The sequence below is a fragment of the Acanthochromis polyacanthus genome, chromosome 10, assembly GCF_021347895.1.
Source record: "Acanthochromis polyacanthus isolate Apoly-LR-REF ecotype Palm Island chromosome 10, KAUST_Apoly_ChrSc, whole genome shotgun sequence".
NCBI classification, from domain to species: domain Eukaryota; kingdom Metazoa; phylum Chordata; class Actinopteri; family Pomacentridae; genus Acanthochromis; species Acanthochromis polyacanthus.
Genome location: NC_067122.1, coordinates 20,401,579 through 20,424,174, shown reverse-complemented (window position 1 = coordinate 20,424,174; position 22,596 = coordinate 20,401,579). Strand labels below are relative to the sequence as shown.

The following is a 22,596-nucleotide window of genomic DNA, read 5'->3' as shown; positions in this document are numbered from 1 at the left end:
TTTATTGTGCTTTGAGTTTGCTGTTGGTTTTGGCTCTGCCTCTGTAAACTGGAAGTGCAGGGCAGTGACAACTCACTGTACTCACCGTGCTACTGTCAGCCACTGTTTGCCATTCCTTTATCACTACTCTTCTATTTCCATCCTGGTTGCACAGATATTTATCTGCTATGCTGATATGATTGGCTTCCTCTGTTCATTAAATTAACAATATCCTTGGTGTGACTGTGTGTATTTCCTTCCCCTGCGTCTCAGCAGGCTCCAGGTATCATTGATTACCACCTCTGTGTGTGTGTGTGTGTGTATGTGTGTGTGTGTGTGTGTGTGTGTGTGTGTGTGTGTGTGTGTGTGTGTGTGTGTGTGTGTGTGTGTGTGTGTGTGTTTGACTGGTTAATTTACCTCCTGAAATCACTGTAGCATGTATGTGTGCATTTCAGCTGATAATCGCATTTACGTGCTAAGACTCAACGCTGCGAGAGCTCAACCCCCCTGAAACAGCGAGATAAGGGCTGAGCTGAGGGTCACGGATATTGAGTCACTTTTTATGATGTGGCCAACAAGCCATTAAAATCAAAGCGGTAAACAATGTTTAAAGAACGCCCGAAGAGCGAGCAACAAACCCTTTGCACATTACACCGAAATGAGATATTTGTTCTTGCTCCGGCTCACACTCCATTTCATACACAGACCTAAGGTGCTCGCTGTTGTTTGTTGTCCTATCTGTTTCTTTTCTTATCAGTTTTCCTCTTTCTAATTCTTTTAGCTCCTCCAGGCGCAGATCAAAGACAGTTTCATGAGAATGTATTAAGAGGCAGTGACAGAGTTACGGGAGATTAAAGATGGACCAATGAGAAATGGGAGCAGACAGACAGCATATCTTCACAGAGACAGAGGCTTAGTGAATTGGAGAAAGAGCTGATGAAATATATAACAAACGACGAACACTCTGCTGGGAAAACACAATGTCATGTCTAATCAGGCTGATTGGCAATTTGGAAGCTCCAGATATTCAAGGCTTTGTTTTCCGTTGGTACTGCCAAACCAGAGTGCATCACAAATGACTTCGGCTTCTGCTGCCAAAAACGGTTCCCATAGCAACCGCTTATTCATTATGTAATCTAATCAGGACAGACAGGAGTAGCAAACACCTGAAAATTGTAAACTTAACTTGCATTGTTTTCTCTCAGCTTTCATCTGCATTGTGTCTTCTGGTTGTGTCTTGGCGCCAGTTCGACTCTCCTGTGCTCCTCTGGACTGACTGATAATGGGCAACAGCCTGGCATTTGTAATCCTCCCTTTGACTCCCCTCTCTGGATAATGCATTGCAATCACAAGCTCACAAATCTGTTGGGCATGCCCACATACAAGAAGCCTGATTCAAATAGCCAGAATAGTGATTCTCACATTGGTCTTGCTGACGGCACAACTGTTATCTGCTGCCAAGGCCTCTTCCTCATCTCTTGTCTCTCCGTCTCGCGGCTCTGGCCTCAAAGTCTGTTCAGTGCAACTCTCCGACCATCACTTATAGGACGGAGCAGAAATGAATGCTCATGGAGAAACTCATAAATAAAAATTCAGTCTTTAACTTTGGAAGAAGGCTGAGCTGACCCGGAGGACACAAAGGATTTTAGCTGGATGAATGTCTAAGTCCAGAGAGGAGTTATGGAGAGGAGCCATGCAGCAGCAGAAAGCGTAGTGTGTTTGTGTTAAGTGTGTTAAGACATGACCAGCTCAGCCAAAGAAGTAAAGACAGTTTTTACATTCATCGAAATGACAGACTTGCATTGATGCATGATCATAGCTGCAGACGACATCAGACATCGGTTGGTGTATGTGAATGTATGAGAATGTTTGACAGCAGGCATTTCTGCCGCTTTGTAAGTGGAGGAAAAATAAAAAAACAAACGTCAGGGCAGGGCTGATATTGTAATGACTACTAGGCAGTCACTCTCACTCCAGATTGCTGCAGTCAGTTACAGGTGGGTGGACAGTGAAAGAAAAGTGAGTGCATGTGTTCCAGTGTGTTTCTGAGTTCAGAGTTTTGCATATAAATAAAAAAAAACACTAACATGGACTTGTGTGCTCATCATTTTGCCTCATTAATGACATATTTTAATTTCACATAAATATCCAAAGCTGCTGTGAAGTAGAAGTTTTTGGACAAGTGGTTTAATAAGATGTTAAAAAGTTTGGAGTGCATTTCTTAGCACAGCTCACATTCTTTCATCAGCGGGTGAGTTTGTTTGGTTGTAATTAAAATGAGGGAATTTGCATAGTACTGAGCACACGCTGATGAAGATGAAATGTGGTAGAACAGGTACTGCTGCAGTGAAAAAAATGATAAAATTCTGCAATAATTTCAGCTTTTAGGCAAAAAAGGCAAATCTTTAGTGGTTCCAGCCTTTTAAAGTTGTGTTTCTTTCTCATGCATGACAGTACCTTTGGGTCTTATTTGAGCTGACTGATGGCCAGGAAAACAAGATATTTGAAAACATCAGACTGAACTGTTTTCTAACTGTTAATGTCATAATGCTCATATAAACATCAATTTGGTATTTTTTTTCTCAACAGATTTGACATATTAACTGACAACAAGTCTAACTTTTTATATGCAACCAGCTCTGTTGAAAGAAGAGAGAGAGAGAAAAAAAACTGGTGAAGGTACCTTGGGTTTGGACTATTTTGTCAAATTGCCCTTGAAGTTTTAATAACATAAGCTTCAGGTGCTGGAGGGAAAACTTTTTTCTTGCTCCACATGATTTAACTCCCCCCTCATTGGTTCTGGGTCAGTTCTGGGCAGTTTTGGCTGACTATGAAAGCACAAAGCCCTGACGAGAGTACAGCAGATGTCTGTGTAATCCACCTACAGGGCAAGCTGGGTTGTCTGGGACCCCGGCCAGTGTCACCCACACAACCCTGCCTCCTTAGAGAGCTGGAGAATTCAGGATAAAGCCCAACATGTACACAGGCCTAACAGGTTAACCATCCATGACTGGCAAACAGACAGGTCAATGAACTGTCACCATGGAAACAAGTTTACGTGGCACTGCAAACAATTCCCCAGTGCTATGTGGGGATTCTAGAAATCTCTCTGCTAGATGTTTTCTGCAGGCTAATTTAATCACAGATTTTCTATCTTTTAATATCACGCTCCTTGAATTTGGACATGGACAGAGATTGTAATAAAAATTACTGTTTGTATTCCTCATTTCATTTTGGAGTGCTGTTTCAAGAAGTTTCAGACATTATTCATCCATTTCTAATTAGGTTATATTATTTATTAATCTGTTTCAAACTTGTATTTATAATGTTATTTATTCCACACAAAGATCTGCTGAGCTAGAAACTTGTCTGAGAGCAAACACAGACGCTGTCATTTCCTGATCAGAATAAAGCTGCAGTGCATACTGTCCAGTGTATGGAAGGGATCTTTACTGAGTTGCTATGGCATCTTGAAACTGTACTTTAAAACTACTGCAAAAATAATAAAACAGTGTGTAATTGGAGCTGGAAGGGACAGACTCTTAGAGAATCTTCCAGCAAAAAGTTTCCCGCAGGGCAGGATAAAAACAAGAGCGATGAGACATGACTGCAATTACACACCGGGAATGCGGTAATAATAGCCAAACATCCTAAAATATTAATCAAATATGCATGAAAACAGCTAACAATTAATTCTCACAGGCTTTTAGTGCGTGTTTACGGCACCGTGGTATGTTGATTCACAATCGCCCTTTGTTCGTCGTTATGTAATTTCCATCTGATGAACTCAATACGTCAGAATTAATCGAAAACTCTGGAGAAACAATGAGCAGATATGCAGGCTTATGAAGTGAAGGGGGGGCTGAGAAAAAGATGGCCTGAAAGTGTGAGGAACAACAAATGAACTCGAAGTTTACAGAGGAAATGAGGGTGATGTTTAAAGGCAGTTAGGGGGAAAGAGGGAGTAGTGAACCAGATTTTGCTCCTCTATTTTGTGAGGAGCAGCACCTAATATTAAGATTCTGTTGGTTTAGTAACTTGCCTGCCAGCAAACACTAACAAATAATTTCAATTTCACAAAAATTGCATCCAAGGGTTTTGCAGAAAATATGTTTTCATAGTTTGCCACCCTCATACTACTAACTTTGAACAAGAGGGGACTGGTTCATGTCATAAAAGATGAAACAAGAAAGTATCCATAAATAAATGAAAGCCTGTCTACCCAGATACCTGACTTTATTCCAAAGCAAATGAACAAATAAACAAAATATGATGATAATTTGAGACAGAAAACTGTTCAGCTACATCCTGTCTTACGGACGTGCACTTTTAACCTCCATCATAGAAACATCATCTACACTTCCCACAAACAGAAGGTGTTATGGAGCATCCGAGAGTAAAATCGGCAAAAAAATTTGACCAGATTTGGCAATTTACGGTTTGCTTTTATACTAAAAAGCTGAACCATCTTCAAAACTGACAGTCAAAGTCAATCCACAAAACACCTTTTTCATCGCGAACACAATGTCAGGTGGTGACATTGTGTCGCTGGACAAAAGGATCAGAGCCTGACAGCAGAACCTCAACCTCAACATCGGCTGCATCTAAAAGATAAGCACCTATCATTGTGTACAGAGAAGATAGATGATTTGAAAGAGGATGGAAGGAAGACATCTACGCTAAACTGTCAACTTTTAACAGAAGAGGGGGGCCTATGACCTCAGTTATTAGGTACTTATAATGCAGCCTTGAAATCTCGATCATTAACTGACCTGAAAGTTTCACAGTCATTCATACCTCGAGGCATCTGAGTCATGGGTCATTAATGCTATATTAGCCATGTGAGGCGCAGGCGGCAAAAATATCTATGTGGGCCTCCCCATTAGTCAGAAGAAGCCTCCTGGATGAGAGGTGAAACATTTTCAATAACCAGAAAAGGAAGTCCAGGTGCCTACCATTAAAGCTCTTATGTTTTGTGTAGGAAGGTTTCTAATGACTTGAAAGGATCTAAGTGGCTGCCATGATAAGAGTTGGTCAGATTCTGTAAATATAACAGAGTCAGTGCTTTCTTTCTTATTTCCTTAAACATAGGACACACTGGATAATCCCTCAAATCTTAGAGCAACAACATTCAAGGTGTTACACCATCACCACAGAATATGCATTCCAGTCGATCAGTAACGTGAAATGAATGTCAAGGTAACACACGCACATATAAACATCTATATCTGCTCATCTTTAACACATTCAATAAATCAAGGACAACTGTTACCTGCCTTAAAATACCCTCATGACCCTTGTGAGAGTTTTTTTTTCCTGTGCAATGCGTCTAATGTCAGCTTTACCTGGGTTAGTTAAAAATTGATTACTGAGTTGCATATCTTCATCTCGCTGATGTTTGACCTTTTGGAAGTGTAATCCTGCGTTATGAGAATTCAGCTGATGGCAGAGAGCTGTGCAATAAGTAGAGCAACACGGTGGCAGAGCAGAAATAACTTGTTGGGTAGGTTTTATTACTTTTTATGTTAGTGTGCATGTTGTATGACGCTCCCGTTGATGAAAACTTTGGTTATTTACAGCCTCTGTTTTCGTTCCAGTGTTCCAGTGAGGATTGTCAGTGGCTGTTTGACATCCTGGAGTTAGCACACCATGGAGTCTCAGTGGGAACTGGAGTGCATCAAATGGAATTAAAGTAGATTAGATTTCTGAGTGTTAGATTATCTGGCAGCAGCTGTACTTTTTGATATTCACTCTAATCCATTTTGTCTATCCTAATATAAAAAATGTTGCTGCATGTCAGTCTTGTGTGTCTGACATAATACAGTAATCGCAGATGCTTTGTGTTGTCTGAATGTTTTGCTTTGTATGTCCAGATGTCATGTACTATTGGGATTACCTTGAAAGTGATATGTATAAATACAGCTTGAGAATATATACCGTACTGCATAAGGCTCCAGTGGTGATGAACACTGTTCAGTCCCATATTATACAATAGACTATCAGTGGAACTCATACTATTAGAAGCAAAAGACAGAAAATGGTCACTGAAATGAGTATTTCTTTATTTTTTTTGGCAAGAAAAGGGCCTGTTGTCAGTAAACTTACAGTAAAACAGTTGCATATAAACAAGACTACATCCAAAACTTAGTCCTGACCTGATTCTGAAGTTTTCTGAAATTAGCAAGATTATTTTGAAAAAAACGAACGCTTACCACAGATCCACAAAAAAACAACACAGAAACTACTTGCACACCATTAGGCTACATAAAAGTCTAGAAAACAGATTTACCAGTAGTGGATTTGATTGCTCAGCATCACCAGCAAGCCATTTGTGATCCCCCTGATTATATTCATTAGATGTGACTGAGGTGAGCATTTATCACAGAGTGATTCATCAGGGGACTGGGTTTCCCCCCATCAACCTTCCTGCTGCTGATTAGTCTCCAAGGGCGACCTGTGATTCATTAGTCAAACTGAAATCAGCAAATAGTGATTGATTCCTGTATCCTTTTAGCTATACTGACCCCCAATTTTGTGGTCAAATTTGTCATTTCAATATAATTTGGAGTCTGACCACTCACATCACATTTTATGAGATTAATCATTAGGAATACATATATTATTACACAACCATTCGCACTACCTTTAATCTTGAGAATTCACATTCATCAAATACTGATGTGCTCTTCAGGCAGAGTGCCGTTTCTTTGCCGTTTATTAATTTAGACAACTTGACTTTTGCCTTTTAAAGCTTACAAATTGGTGAAAATGGCCTTTAAGGTACTGATTTTAAAGTTAAATCCATTATAAATGCTATTTGAGTCGGTCTTAATTCAGGCAATTTCTATATCATGCATCACACTACAGTAGATGTTCAAAATCCTGCCATTCTGATGGAGTCAAAAGCTAATTCCTGCAGTACCAGCTGGATGACAATGGGAGCGAATGGAGGAGTGATTCAGACACATGATGCCAGCAAATGCTCCCAAACGAGGACCAGATTGTCTGATTGATTCTTATAACTTATTCACTGCCTAATTGCTTTACTGTCCATTACTCCCAGCTGTGCTGTTTACGTAGGAGTAACTGCAGAGTGCCTTCTGATTGTAATAGGAGCAGTGTGCTTTAGGCTCTGCAGCAGGGGAGCAGTCATGTTGCAGCTGAAGTGCAGTACTGCACAAGAGCCGGCATGGTAAATAGAAAATTGAGAAGATTTATTTCAAACTTCAAGTATTATGTATTTAAATGGCACGGACGGACAGCTCTGCATGTGTGGAGTGTCATGTGGGCTGTTTGGAGGCTGAAAATATAAACATTTAAAAAAAATATTTTAAGCACTGTAGTAAATTTTGAAAGACTTGAATGAAATTTAAAAAGCTTCTTCTGTGAATCACAAGGACAAGCTTACCGCCATTTGCTACCATCAATGGAAAACTACAGTTTGTTTCAATTTGGACAGTATTTCCTCATCTCTGTCTATTGGTTCCTTGTGTTGCGATAAGATAACACTCAGCAAAGTAATTACTGAGATCTGATAATGTGGCGACATCACTGGGAATGGTGTAAAAAGCTGTGACAGGGCTAAAAACACAAGCAGTCAGACAATTCATCTACAGTGTTTGCTGCCCTGTTGGACTTCTTTGTAGAGCTGCGAATGAACAAATGGCTGAACATATGCAAATAAAACCCAAGCTGTACACACCAGGGATGAAAGTAAAGGGTGGCTTCTTGCTCGAAGACTCTAAATGTCTTCAGTCTGCCAGTGAGTGGCCTTAGTTTTTACATACAATCTGTCTGTAACACTGCATTCAGTCTCTGCCCTAATTCAGTGAAAGATACTGTACAGCTTCAATACCTGGTTTGACCTTAAAGGAATCAAATCAGTGCATCCGTGTATAGAGAACAGTGTTACATACAGATGGTACCTTTCTTTCTTGTTTGTATGCAACTCTTTTAGCATCTAAATTTGGCCTTGCTCCCCGTGGATTTCAGCACAGAGGATTCGTCCACATCATCTTATGTACTGGTATGTAGTCCCCAGTTAGCATGAAGCTCTGTTTACCTTTACATTTTAGTCATCTCTGAGAAAATGGAGAGCAACACTAGAGCTTGATGCGCTGATGCGAGGCTGTTCTCATTAGGCTCAGTATCCACGAGGAGCTGGCCCAGATAAACCTGCTCAGCAAGTCCTTCCCTGAAGACTTACAGTTACTGTGCTAGATATACGAAGCCAAGCCAGCACACAGAACAGAACAAACTCAGTGGTAGGACAATTTAAAGTCTGGTGTAGCTGTTCGGAGAGCTGCAGTCCAATTAACCCCTCCAAATTGTGTGTATGAGTTTCATTGTGTGTGTGTGTGTGTGTGCATGTGTGTGAAACGGCGAGACTGTTAGTGTGAATGAGAGGAGTTGGTGTTTGTAATAATTGAGTTTAGTCAAGAGTTACTGAGGGTCTAAGAGCATTACACACTTGAGTGTGATTGATTAAGTGGACTTGGCATTATTGCCATAGTAAGGACATAGTGTGAAAAAGTAGCGACATTTGGCCGGGTGCACTCACACAAATACACACAACATTGCGGTTCCATCACTTTACATTCCACTGACACATCAATTTCTCGGAGAATTACCCTAAACCTAACAATAAAACAATACTTCCCAAACCTCAACTCTTACCATAATTGTTAACCAAGTCTTCATCCTAAAATGTAATGATTTACAATACGAGGACTTGCTTTTCAAGCCCCTACAAAGTAAACAGACACACACCCACAGACACAGTATACATAAAGCGATGATTGGAATTTTGGTAGCAGCTCACTGAACTGCACAATTGGCTCATTTGGAGACCTTCTAATTTACTTGCTGTAACACAGTAGCATTAAAATTCAAAGAGTAGGATGTATGGTGTGAACATAAAATAAGTCTACAAAGTCACACACTACATCCTGAGCATAACAACACCTGCACATTCTGAAATGAGCCAAGCAAACATTTGTTTTATTTGCTTACATACCTCCTGAAAATTATTAGTTTTTGCTTCCTTTTTTATCTTTTACCTTGACTCACTGCTTTAGATGGTTTTGAATTTCTTTTATCATCTCATGACAAGCTTAACTGCTTACTTTCACAACATTTTATATTTGTAAAGTGTAAAGTGTTTCTTTTTGATTCACTTCATCTTTCGGAACTCCTCAATGCACAATGAACCTCTATATCCTTCAATAATTGCACTACAAGCCTTTGTAGTCTTTTGAAATGCTGTTTGCAGCTGAATGGACTATGTAAATGAGACTGATGAAATCTTATTGCTTCCACTTGTATCACAATTTAAAAAACAGCAAGACACAACTTAAAAGGAAGAATAAATGTGGCAATGATGGCCAACTTAGCCAAAGAGTGTGTAAGAAGTGTGAAAGAAAATGTTCATTGCAAACAAAGTATAGCATCTAATCCTGTGGGTGCCTGCATGTTGGCACCCAAATTATATTTCTTTCACCGTCTTAGCATGACCAGTATAAGCTTTTCTACCAAAATGTGTGAAACCTCTGATTGTGTCTGAGTTTAATGTAATCTAGACTGTCTGATTTCTATTAGAAGATGATTTAGTCGAACACATAATATATGACTTACAATCTGACCAATACCTTAGTGCAAAAAAACTGTAAACATTTTGGTATTGACGTTAGGTATCCCTGCTGAGTCTCACATACAGGTTACCTTAATACAAAAACTGATAGTCTGACACAAACAGCAAAACTCACCTTGGTCGAGAGACTTGGCAGGAGCCCAGCTTTTGAAGTAGTCATCCTGAGTGGAAACACAACACAAGAAACTGGGTTATGAAAAAATAAGCATGTAGAGAATATCACTGGGTTATTTTACAGACTAGAGACTGAACAACTCAAATACTAAACCAAAGTACAGACAAATCCTGCCCTCATTCTTTTCTCCATCTGTTCTGTTGTACTCGCATGATATGTGTGAGATTTAACTTTAATTTGAAAATGAAAATGCATTGTGAGGCAGAAACTTGTTTTGACATTTAAGTATAGGATGCACATGTACAGAAAAAAAACAAAAGCAGCAACCTCTAATGTGGAGCTTAACTAGTACAAAAAACATTGAAAGTCAAAGTTCAATGTGGATTTTAACACCAAAAAACTAAAAGCAGTGATGTGGTTGTTATTGTAGAATAGAAAAATGTCATGTCATGTTACTTTTTAGCAGTTTTTGTTCCCATAATCATATTTAAATAGTACAAATCATTATTATTGTTCAGATACAGTGTAGTCTACAGTCACAGAGAAAGCCTCATCAACTGAAAAATATTAAAACAAAGAAATAGCTGGCTTCTCTCAGCTAAGCTCAGTTGAGAAGAGATAGACTGGATTTGTTAAGCCAAATACTCTTTGATTCAGTGGCTCCATTCAGAGCGGATTCTCTGCCCAGTTAGACATTTCTTCTGTACTGCAGAGCAATTAAAAAACCCCCACTGTGAATAGAGCCACATCTTAAATGCTGCACATAAGTGAAAGGGTTGGTTAAAAGGCTAAAGTATAGAACGGTCTAACATATAGATGAAAGCAAAAGTGGTGTAAGTGGTGCCTTAGTAAGTTCCTTAATTTTGCATAACTTTAACTTTAAATACATGAATAAATGAGTGAGTTCTATAAAAATTCACTCCTTTTACGGTTGTCATGAATGGGGAAATATAGAGATCTTAATCATTTTTGTATCAAGGTGTAAACATGTTTATTTCTGCTGTTAAATTGGGCATTTTAACACGGGGGTCTACAAAGATTGACTTGCTTTTGGAGCCAGCGTCAAGTGGTCATTCAGGGAACTGCAGTTTTGGCACTTCCACACTGGCTTCATTTTTCAGCATCAGAAACTGCTACTTGGACCCCACAGCAGGAGTTAAAGTTGGGTTATTCCACCTCAATTCACCGAATTAAAAAAAAAGTTCATGCCTGACCATCTTCAATTTGACTCGAGCCACAACATTTCTGAAGTTATGGCATTTTAACCTTTGCTCCATAGACTGGCATCAAAAAAAGATGTACAACAAACTTTAACTCAAAAACTAAGATTTTACACATGGTCAACTCAAATAATATTTACCATCTAAAAAAAATCTGTCAAATTGAAGATGGTGAGGCGTGGGGGGTTTGGTAAATTGAGGCCGAATGACCCAGTTATTAAAAAATACATTTATAATTTACACACAGTACTTATAACTGCATTATAATGAACTTTTTTGCAGTTATGAACTATTTATATTCTGCTAACTGATCCAAAAGTGGGGGTGATTAAAGTAAAGTAGGGTAACACTATATCAGAGACACACACACACACACACACACACACACACACACACACACACACACACACACACACACACACACACACACACACACACACACACACACACACACACACACACACACACACACACACACACACACACACACACACACACAGGTGGTATCTGCGCTCAGGGCGAACCATATGTCTGTCAGCAGGGAGTGAGCCTGTGTCAGTGACACTATGTGAACCAGGCAATGAAAACCTGCTGGGTCTGAAAGCAGGATCTCTATCTCCTTTATTATTGAATAAAAGAGAGAGAGATGAGAGAGAGATGATAAATCAGGCAACCGTATGAAACAGTCCAGAGAAAACGGACAGCTGACCTAATCATCCAGTCCTCGTTCTATAAATGACAACTGCCAACATTTGAGGCAACACAAAAGTTTGAAATAAGGAGATGAAACCTAATTAGCTCTCCCTTGGGCCCTCGCTTCATTTCTTCTTTTATTGTATGTCCATCGTTCCTGCTCCGTCTCTGTTAGAAAATTCAGTTTTATGACTGTGAAGTTCTGTTGAGCTCTGACTAAATCCTGCTGCTCTCTCATAACGACTTCCAAAGCTTTAAACGCTCTGTTGTCAGCTAGAAAACATAATAATTTGATGCCAATTAGATCAAATTGACACATTTCAGGGAAACAAAGTCTCTACTTGACTATAAACTTTAACTATTATAGACATGATCAGAAGTTGTTTAACTAAGTTTGTGTATTTTAGTGTGCAGCAAATTTAAAACTAATCACAATAGAGAAACCAAAAAAGATAGACTAACAAATGCTCTTTTGCCAAATCAAATCTCATGTGTACTTTTAGTCTGAGGCTTTTTGTTCTGATTTGGGTGAGAAATCCCAGTAGTGTACAATTTTTGACATTTTCAACATGTTTAATCTGTATGGGGAATGCCTTCCTTTGTCTAAAACTACAGAGATTCACAATACAGGTCCTTCAAAAAGGATTTTTCCACTTTGGAAGAATTTTTATCAGCCTACACAGAGCTCTGACCGACCACCTGTGGCGTGAACACAGACAGGTTTTATCATCCACCATCTGCACTCAGCCTCACTAATGTTCTTGTGGTTGAACGTGAACAATTCTGGCACAGAGCTTCTTAATTTTCCGGATGGTTATATATGAAATACTCGGATGTCTGTATACTTTTGTGATCTTTCCTTTGACAGACGTCAGAAAAGCTAATTCTTTAGGAAGATTCTTTTAATTAAAATGTTTTGTAGGTTAAAATTGCTGAAAGTTCTCCTGTAGATACTGATAACACTCCAGAAACTTGTTGTGTGGTGGAAAATGCTAAATTAGTGTGAGTATATGAGACCTATAAAACCACCACAGCAAGATTTTAATATGCTGAACTGTACCACGCTATGCCTGACCAGCCACCCAACCTGCTGTGCATTTAAATGAGCAACACCTCTCCAGCTCTTCGGCAACACCTTAAAACTAGTGTCAGGAAAACACTACAATATCTGGGGCTCCCGTGAAGGTACTGCAGTATGTTTCAAAACAGCACTATGAAGGTGCAAAGGCAATGGCTATACTTACCTCTGCTTCCTTTAAATGATTGCAGAGGACAGAGACGAATAGAGGGGAGAGAGAAGAGAAAGAAAGAAAGGTCAGTGATAATGACACAGTATGCTATGTCTATCAGTTCCATTACAACCCTCTGTTACTCATTCTGAATACTGAACTCAGCTCTAGAGATTCATTTAATAGGAATCCGATTCTGAACGTAGTAGAATACCAAAGGACTTACACATGCTCACACTTGCACTGGCAGCCTTATGAGATAGCTTTATTTGATGTGGCATGTAATTTGAAACACATCGAGGGCAAATTGTACAGGCAGAGTGGCAGCAAGGCATAAATGAAGGAGAGAGAAGAAAGAGAGAGAGAGAGAGAGAGAGAGAGAGAGAGAGAGAGAGAGAGGAAGAGGCACGGAAATAGCGCAAAAATAGAGGCAGGATGAGAAGGCATGTGATTTTACTGTATTTTTATTAAGCTAAAATGTGATGTGAGTGGAGAGGAGGGCATGTAAAACTGTCAGAGACAGACAACTAGCCGGGAGAGGTTTGCTGTAGTAATCTGTCTCTAATCTGTAGCTGAAAAATATCCTTTTAGATAAGACTCCTGATCTACAGTTTGTTATTCAGCCTAACTAAATAATGCAGCGGCTAAATCCAATCCTTACTGAGAAAACAAGATCATTCAGCTAAATCTACAAACATTATCATTTAATGTTTTTACAAAACTATCTTCAACTTGTACATTTTTCTATATGAGAACAGATGGGTAGATACAGATAGAAGAAAGACACCTACAGTTACTCCTTACGGACTACAGACTGTGGATAATCAAAACAGAGTTTACTTTCTTTCTTTCTTTTTAAAGGAAAAAAGTTCAAATGGACAAAAAAGGGTGAAAGAATGAGTTTGTTTGCGATGGCTTATTTCCCTGAAGACTGTCCAAGGCTAAAGTGCAGTACCTGCAGGTCTGTGGGTTGTCTGCAAACTTTAAACTGTTAGTTTTCCTCTATTTTACTGCTGTCTGCCACTGTAGACCAGTGCAGCACAGACTGCAAATGCCTGTGAGGTGAATTTATGATTTGTAATATTAAAGCCGTGCAAGTAGAATTCGGTTCAGTTGACTAGTTGCTAGTCAAGATATACAACTTTTCATTCTTCTTTTATTTGAAGCCGGTGATTGGACCTCTTGTGTATTTGTTTACAACACCCAGAGTATCTCTGGAAAACCAGTAACCCTCTAGACTCTGATTCTCAGCGAGTAACTCTTCTGTATAGTTACCTCTGAACAAAGATCCAGTGAATAAATGAATATATCTGCCTTGTTGATTTCTGTATCATCTGGACTGTTTGTAACTTGCTGGTATTTTCTGCTGAATTCATTTTAACCTGCAGCCACAAACATGCTGTGTGTACAAGAGAAAGCGTCTCATCTGCTCCCATCAGCTAACAGCATTTACTGCGTACAATAGAGGACTGGTGCTGAGATGTCGTTGCCGGAGGAGTACTTGCACTGTTTCCTACTCACTGGTGTTACTTAAGGTTCACGGTGTTGTTACTAGCCCTCTTATTATTCAGCCTAAGTCACAGGGTTGACCTTTCCTCGCCCAAGACCCCCATTAATATTTTAGTGTGCTCATCTCAAAAGCATTAACTGGCTGTTTAGCTCGCTGCGACACTGCCCCAATGTCATTCAAACCCTTTAAAGTGATTACAAGGAGATAAAACTGTGTCGTTATTATCACATCGCCTTTGATGGCGGTAGTGCTGGAACCTTCAGGAGTGAGAGTCACAGCGAACCAAGCCTGTAAAGTTATGAGCACTCTGCAGGAGTACGTTGGAAAGCAAAAATCTGAATTTAATGAAGTCTTTCTCAGGGTTCAGTTCAAAATCTATTCAAAATATAGCAGAACAGCTGTCAGTGAAAATAGGGTTTCTTTATCATAACATTGTACATGATGCAGTTTATTTAGCAGCGCCTCTTTTTTAATTATGGCTAATTGACTGCATGTCTGTGTTTAAACGCCTTTATGTCGCAGTGAGTAGTTCCATTAGACGTTGCTGTTTAGCAGCTAGACGATCAAGTTGCTCAGACATCCTTCCCAGGGGCAGAAAGTGGGTGAGCATTTCAATGAGGAAATGCAGCAGGAAAGAGTGAAAACAACTCGATAAAAACTGCAAATCAACATACTGTATGTGGTACGTTTGGTAATATGGTTACTTGACTGTACTGTGCTCACTGTCAGGTCTGTCTCTGGTACAGAAGCGGAAGAAATCTTATTTTTCTGCTATAAAATGTCATACATTCTGTTTTGGAGCCAAACAGAGACATGCGTTGTATTATAAGCAAAGGACCAAAGCTCTTGTTTTCAAAGTTTGCACAGATAAACCTCAGATCCTGAGGCGTGTACTATGAAATGAGATTAATGCAAGGCTGTTGAGTCTAAAGTCAGATTTTTTTAATATCAGAAAGGTGGCTCTGTTTTAACTTGTGGCTTACGCTGCACACCTAACCTGCTCTTGAGAAGGTTTGGCTCAAGGTGTCGGATTCAAGTCGACTGTAGGAAACAACAACCTTTCACTGTGTTCCAGACGACATTCTCTGTCAGCGACAGATTCTCAGCTGAGAAAATATGTTACTTCTGCAAACCCATTGACCTGTACACTGAACAAAGCTGTGCATTTACAGTAACACAAACAATTTGTGTTGTGTTGCTGATATGAATTCAGTTTATCATGCAGTAAATGCATAAATTGCCTATGTTGTTATCTTTTGTCGTTATCTTCGACCCAGTCAGTTTTAAACTGCTGGTATTGCAACTAAGAGATCAGTTAAAACAGATTTAAAAGATAATTAGTCTACTAGTATGTACACTGTTTATTGTGATACATTTTTTGATGTCCTTCATAATTCTCTATTATTAAACCCTGATCCTCTTGACTGAAATAGGTGGCTAACTATTGATCAGTTTTGTGAGGAAGAAGAGTCAAATGAAGTGTTTATTCTCCATCTTTCATGGGAACAAATACAGAGACGGATGAAGAAAACCTGCAACAACGAAAGTTGATAACCTGTGATGTAATACCTCTGAATTGTGGTTGCAGGTTCTGTCGACCAGCTAACAGAATAGAAATTGCGGCTATTGGATGCTTGCTTTGTTGTTCATCTCTCAGGTTTCAGAAACTTGAAAGGCCGTCATCCTAGTTTGTCATCATGCATCGGCTAACTGGAGCATTTTGACAGAAAGCAAGGTACTGTAACATGTTACGTAAACGTAATGATATGATGGTCCACACGCTGATTTAAGAGGAAAACTCTGGCAGTGACATTCAGGAACACACCAATGCATACTGATGCTATTGATAACGCATCTGCCAGCTGATCCACTTAACACTAAGTTTTAATGGGCCACTGACTTTGTTTTTAGTGATCCATGGCCCCATTTTTCATTCTTTTAAATCTGTTTAGTCCACTCACTGATGTTTACAGAGTTAAAAGAAGCGCTGTTATTGCACAACATGATTTTCTAAAGATGTATGAACAAATCATTGCTCTTGTTTCGCTGGTGAGGACGATATCAAAAACTATTTCATTTCTATGATAACTGCACAGATTCATTCTGTTGGGTCTCCACAGAGGTCAGCTCATGTTTTCTTTTTTTTTTTCTACAGTTTAAAGTGATGGGTCTGAGATCTCATCTGATAGCAGATCCCCGAGGAAGTCTGTGACAGGAAAAGGGCGAGAAGGAACAGAATCGATTCACAGGGGAACCGAAGCGGGAATGGCTGCAGCGCGATTAGCTTCTCTCAGCAGAAGTAACTTTCACTCAGGATGTGTGTGTGTGTGTGTGTGTGTGTGTGTGTGTGTGTGTGTGTGTGTGTGTGTGTGTGTGTGTGTGTGTGTGTGTGTGTGCATGATGCGCTTATACTCACAAGTGGGTAATTGTGAGTTTGCGCAAACACTCCCATTAACATTAAAATAGGCAAAGCCATGCCTGGAGTGCTGACTGAAGATGTCATAATCAGGGGATGAGGATGCAAATCTGGCCTCTTGGTGGAAACTAAACAGCATTAAAAATTTACTGTGTACTTTATGCATTTTATTCATGGCCCTGGAACCTTGCCGAAATCCTTCCCTCCCTCATCTTTTCCCCCAAAGACTCTAATTCATCCCCTCTCCTCCCCATCTCCTTCCCTCCTCACCGAATCTCTACTTTTCTCCTTAGGCTACATACACTTACAGACAAGCGCTGGCCTGAGATCTGATCAGCACCCTGTGAAGCTGATATATATGCTTTGTGAGCAGATAGCACAACAGAGCAGAGAGTGGATTCCAGAGATACACTGCATCAGATTACTGTACTGTTGGGCCTCTGCAAAAACTGAGGAATGCTGAGTAGGACCAGTAGATTTAGTGTTGTTTCTGCTCTGATACTTTCTTTCTTTCAAGTTTATTTGAAAAAGGACAGCGTGCAGTTACACTAAAAAGATGGCTGCACCAGATTTAGCATCATGCTAATTTCCATCTGTAGTCCTTGGTCCATAAAAAACAAACACAACTTCAGCGACTCAGAGAAGAAACACATTAACAAAGGGAGAATTTGAGCAACTGACCAGCCTGTTCTCAGAATAAAATACTGTACTTATTAAGAGGAAAAGCATCAGGTTTGTGAATCATAAAATGTGTGAAGTCAACAAGAGCCACATCACAAAAACTCAACAAAAGCTATAAAATAAGTTGACTGAACTCAAAATTTCAGAACACCAACCTGTCACTTCTCATGCACACATAAATAAAATGTGTGCCTTTCAAATGATGTCACACAAACCTCTATTTGCAGTTTATATAGCCTTTACAAGAGCAGTTAAAGCCATTATACCGATGAAGGTAAAAGGATTATTAGGGCTTGTGAAGCCTTCCTGGCCATGGCCATAACATTGAGTATTTAATGTAGAAACTCATTAACTGTCACACACTTGACAAATTGCTTGGATTAGTAGTTTTCTAAGTGACTTTGAGGGAATGACGTGCAATTAATGTTATGACCAGCACTCAAGCTGATGGTGATGTGAGGGCATGCAGTTTTGACTGAACTGGATGAGTGATATGAGGAGAGGTTAATCTGTCGGTTGAAACATTACCGCCATGGCAGAGTCAAACTGAGCAGATTTACACCAACAGTGACAGCAGAGACGCTGTGATTAAGGGCAGTTGCAGTCATCCCCCTGAACCATTAAAGCTGGTATTATGTTTGAATGTGGAAACAGTTTGAAACTGATTGACGCAGGTTATTGGAAAAAAGTGTCATTAGAGAGTTTGTTCTTTTCTCCTTGCATTATAACCACATGCAAAACATAATCTGAGACATATTTGTATGAAAGGCGCTATACAAATAAAGCCTGACTGACTACGGTAAAATTGCAAAAATGGAACTTTAAAAACCTATTTAAAAAAGTTGTTGGCTGGCAGTTGGAGCGCTGCAAAGAATGCAAAGATGAGGGTCTAACACGGAGCAATACTGACTGACTTAATGGAGGAAAGGACTGTGACTTTCACTTTCCCTGTTTTCTATTTTACTTTCCGCTTTTTCATTTGAGTTTTATGTTTGAGCAACAGATAATAGCAAGAAAGAAAGAGAACGGAGCTACACAGTAAAACAAAGCAAAGAAAACGAAGATGTACAGGGATGAACTGAGGATTGGAGGTGCATGAGGGAAGAGAAAATATGAGGCGAAGGAAGGTATTCCTTGCGGGAGCTGAGCAGGGGAGGAAACGGAAGAGAAGATGAGGACAAATGTAGGAAGGAGGACATAATGCGAAGACGTGGACAGAACAGGAAGAGAAGGGGATGATGAGAGCACAGAGAGAAGCAGGAAAGACAAAGAACTGAAGGAGAGCAGAGACGGCAATTTACTTTCATGTAGCGAGGCTGGAGTCCATGCAGTATTCCTGTCTACAGCTTTTAGACTGACAGGCAGCATTTTATTCATATGAACGGACAGGCAACATTAAATGTTACATGAGGGGCTGAGAAGAAGAAGAAGCAGCAGGCCACTGTACATGCACACACAAAAGCTTGTACCTGCTTGTGAGTTGAGCTAAAAAAAAAACTCAAAATAATACTTTAATGAAAGGAACTTAAACTTTCTTGCCTGCTCTGTACTTCTCTAACTCTCTCTTCGTCACACACACACGAACCCTGAGCCTTGTATCAGGACAACAGAAGTGTATAATTCTTCTGTGTTGCTTTTCTTTGGCTAACATGGAAAAAAGAATCCTCCAAAGACACCGGTCACTTGGACAAAAGACAGCTCAGCCTGGTCCAGACCAGCTGGAGAGATACAGGAGCAGCAGAAGCAGCAGGACTCCAACATGTACCCGATCAACCTGAGAGAAGCCCTAGTGGACTCAAAAACATGAAAATCAGAACTGGCCTCAGAACTTGCTGCCCTGAAGCTGCAGATGGCCTTCATGAAGTCAGCTTCCAGGCGAAGAGGAAAAAACTGACAAAAGCCTCTGTGGTTAGCAGAAGCAGGCATTCAGACACAAGCTAAGAGTGACCAAAAAATAAAAGAAATGGCAGCAGACATCTGCTACATGGAGCAGCACCTCCAGGAGTGGTAGACTGAGAAGGTGAAATGTTGCTGGAAGAGTAAATAGGACTGTGCCACATCATTCTAAAGAGGAAGAAAATGACAGAATCTATGAGTTCAGGGAGAAGGAGGTCGAACAACTCAACAAGGCCTCAAAGAAGAGCCTCGTGTCTCGGGAGAGTGAGAGTGGAAGAATGGGCGTTTTATGCTCTGCAGGAGGAAAATAAAAAGATGAGCTGGGTCTTTGTGGAAAAGGACGACCTGATCACTAAAATAACATCTGACAAAAAGATCTTAGTGTGGAAGACACTGACACCTCAGCAAATAATGCAAAGAAAGAGACTGAACAGAGAGAAAAAGAGATGAAATAAAAGGAGAAATGCAGAGGAGTAATATCCTTTTTCTGCTTCTAACATCTGTCTCTCCCCTGTTATGAAGTTAAATTACTTGACACTTGACTTGATAAAGACTGCAGTAAAAACAAGGACAGCAGCAGGAAATTCCTACATAGCAATGAATCTTACATACCAAATTAATAGGTTGAGTATTCAGAAAAAAAAAAAAAATTCTCATGGAGTATTTAAATCAAAATGTTCATATTTCATGTAATTTTAAAGATCAGCATTCAGAAATCTGAAAGTTTTGCGACTGAGTTCTTTTTTTTCCCCTTTAATACACGGACTTCATTGAAATCTGGAAAAAAATAGAAAACAACCAAGTCATCTGTTCTGCTGTCTGTTTATTTACCGTTGCTCTCAACAGTCAGTTTCAGACAGTGTTGGATCATCTGATGAGCACTGTAGCTTAGGGGTCATGATAGGTTTCCTGGTGTTAGCGGTTCAATCTGATGTTTACTGACACATCTGTCAGTCTAATCTTTACAGACAGATGTGATATAGACAGACACACGATTAGGCTAAAAATAAACACAGCTGGATCATTAGAACAATGATTCCATGTCCAAGCTGTAAAGTTATGTAAGGATCTGGCTAACCAATGACAACATGCGCATTCACAGCCAATCCAGCTTCTCTAAATTGAGACAAACAACTCCTTTTCTTTCTGCTTTAACTTCCTCCTTCTCCCCGTGGCTTTCTATTTTTATAGCCTCCCTCGTTCATCAACTCTCTTCCTCTCTCCTCTTTTTTTAATTCTTCTGCTGAGCACATCCCCCAACAGATCCAGAAAACGAAAAAAAAAGTGTCTCAAAGCCGACATCAAAAATCTGCTTCCTCTTCATTCTGTCCTTTCTTTTCACATTAATGAGGGGAAAAACCGTCACTGAGCAGTCTGTTATTCACAATATCTTGCCATCTTCTCACTCTTCAGAATTATCTCCTTTTTCCAGTAACTTCCCTCAAACTGGCTTCCTTCCATTCTGACTCCCACTTTCTCTCAGTTTCAGGTTTACAGAACATGAAAATCAATCAGTTACAAAGGAAGAGGACGACTGGAAAAGGGAGAGAGTAAAACAAAAAAAAAGGATGCTGAGCAGGGAACTAGCAGGAAAACTAAAGTTGGAGGAAACAAAGAAAAAGATCTCTGCAAAACTGCAATCTTTGACTCAGAATAGAAGAATAGCACTTAGGAGTCAATGACATGACTAGCTGTCAGGGCATTAGCAGTTATATTTATAACCCAATGTCAAGAAATTGTTTGAATTTTTTTCTGAAATGATGCAAAGAAAAAAGCGAAAGATAAATCAATTTAGTTTTTTTTACACAATGATAGCTAGCTTTAAAAATCTTCCCTTTCTGTACACTTTGTGCTCACACCACCACAATTTAAACATTAAATCCTATTTGATGCCAGAAAGATGCATTTGAGTGTAATCTGAGATACCCTCAAGGTTAAAACCTGGGGATGAATAAGTTTGTACAACATGTCGGTCCGCCTCATCAGAAAACAGAAGTGCTTGTAGCTGCACCCAAAGGCCACACTCAGAGGCTGGGTGAAAAACATGCCATCAGGCAATAAGAGGAAAGGAAAGACGCAATAATCTGCTACAAATGGAGATAACAGTGCACATGTTCAGACAGTCTTTCCTTGAAGGTGTTAGCATTCATTTGTATTCACCATAAGACTGAGCTTGAGAGAGAAGTTCAACTTGCTTTTCACCTCACCAAAAACCTGACTAATCGCTGCGTAAAGTAGGTGTAAAAGACGGATTGTCAGCTCTAGAAGGATATACATATAAGTCTTTCTTGCAGTTGATTTTTTTTGGCTTTTCACAGCAGCTGAAGGTGAGATTGTTCCTAGTGGAGGTGTGATGGCTTACTGGGACACTTCATGTAACTGTGCCATTGGTAATAAAATATGTTTCACCTTTGTGGTATTAATCACATCTCTTTCAATGGTGAAGGAGTGTGTGTGGAGGTGCGGCTTCATCCCCTGATCGACCATCTGAGAAGTGCCATGGATGAAGAATAATGGCACCTTTACCTCTCACTATGTACGCCTGACAAAACTGTGCAGTAGGCTGAGATGTAATGATGATAGCATGTCATACAAAATTCAAGAAAGTGAATCAAAGGCTTTCTTTTTCAGTTGCACACATGGAAGTATAGATTAAACAAAGCAAAATCTTCAAAATATGTGACAGTTTAAGAAAAAAAATGTAATTATATCCCAACGGTGACGAGTTCAATTTGCTTGCCTATCGTTCATATGTGTGCTATTTTCAATGATGCAAAATAAAGGAAGGCAGCATATTCTGGCACTTTAGAAAGTGGAGCCAACAACTCTTTGACATTTCTTTCTGGTAAATTTCTAAAGCAATAAACCTTTAAATGGAATTTCAGCACTATTTATTTGTCATTACAGTTTTGATCACTAGTACAGCGAAATTTCCAATTTATGAAATTAAGTGATGTTGCAGAAAAGGAAAGCCTCCAACAACAAGACCAGAGTGACATCAAACTCAATGCTGCACTTTCTCAGGTCCTCGATGATACACTTCCAAAGTTCGAAGTGAATTGGGTGAACGGTTGCCAAGATAAGCATAGAACAGACACACACACACAGATACACAGGGTGTTCTCGATTTATTAGTGAGAGGTTGTGTCTGGTACAGCATGTGTCAACACTTAAATCCTTGCCAGGAAATGTGGGTGTTGCTGCTTCC

General features: G+C 39.7%; 1 protein-coding gene across 2 annotated transcripts in view; it reads right to left on the bottom strand.

The window, feature by feature from the left end:
- Positions 1–22,596, bottom strand: part of spock1 (SPARC (osteonectin), cwcv and kazal like domains proteoglycan 1) — a 128,617-nt gene that overhangs the window by 46,491 nt on the left and 59,530 nt on the right. For both annotated transcript variants that reach the window (XM_051954618.1, XM_051954619.1), the window contains exon 3: positions 9,744–9,789. In XM_051954618.1, the coding sequence (XP_051810578.1) occupies positions 9,744–9,789 (46 nt within the window). The remainder of the gene's footprint in view (positions 1–9,743; positions 9,790–22,596) is intronic.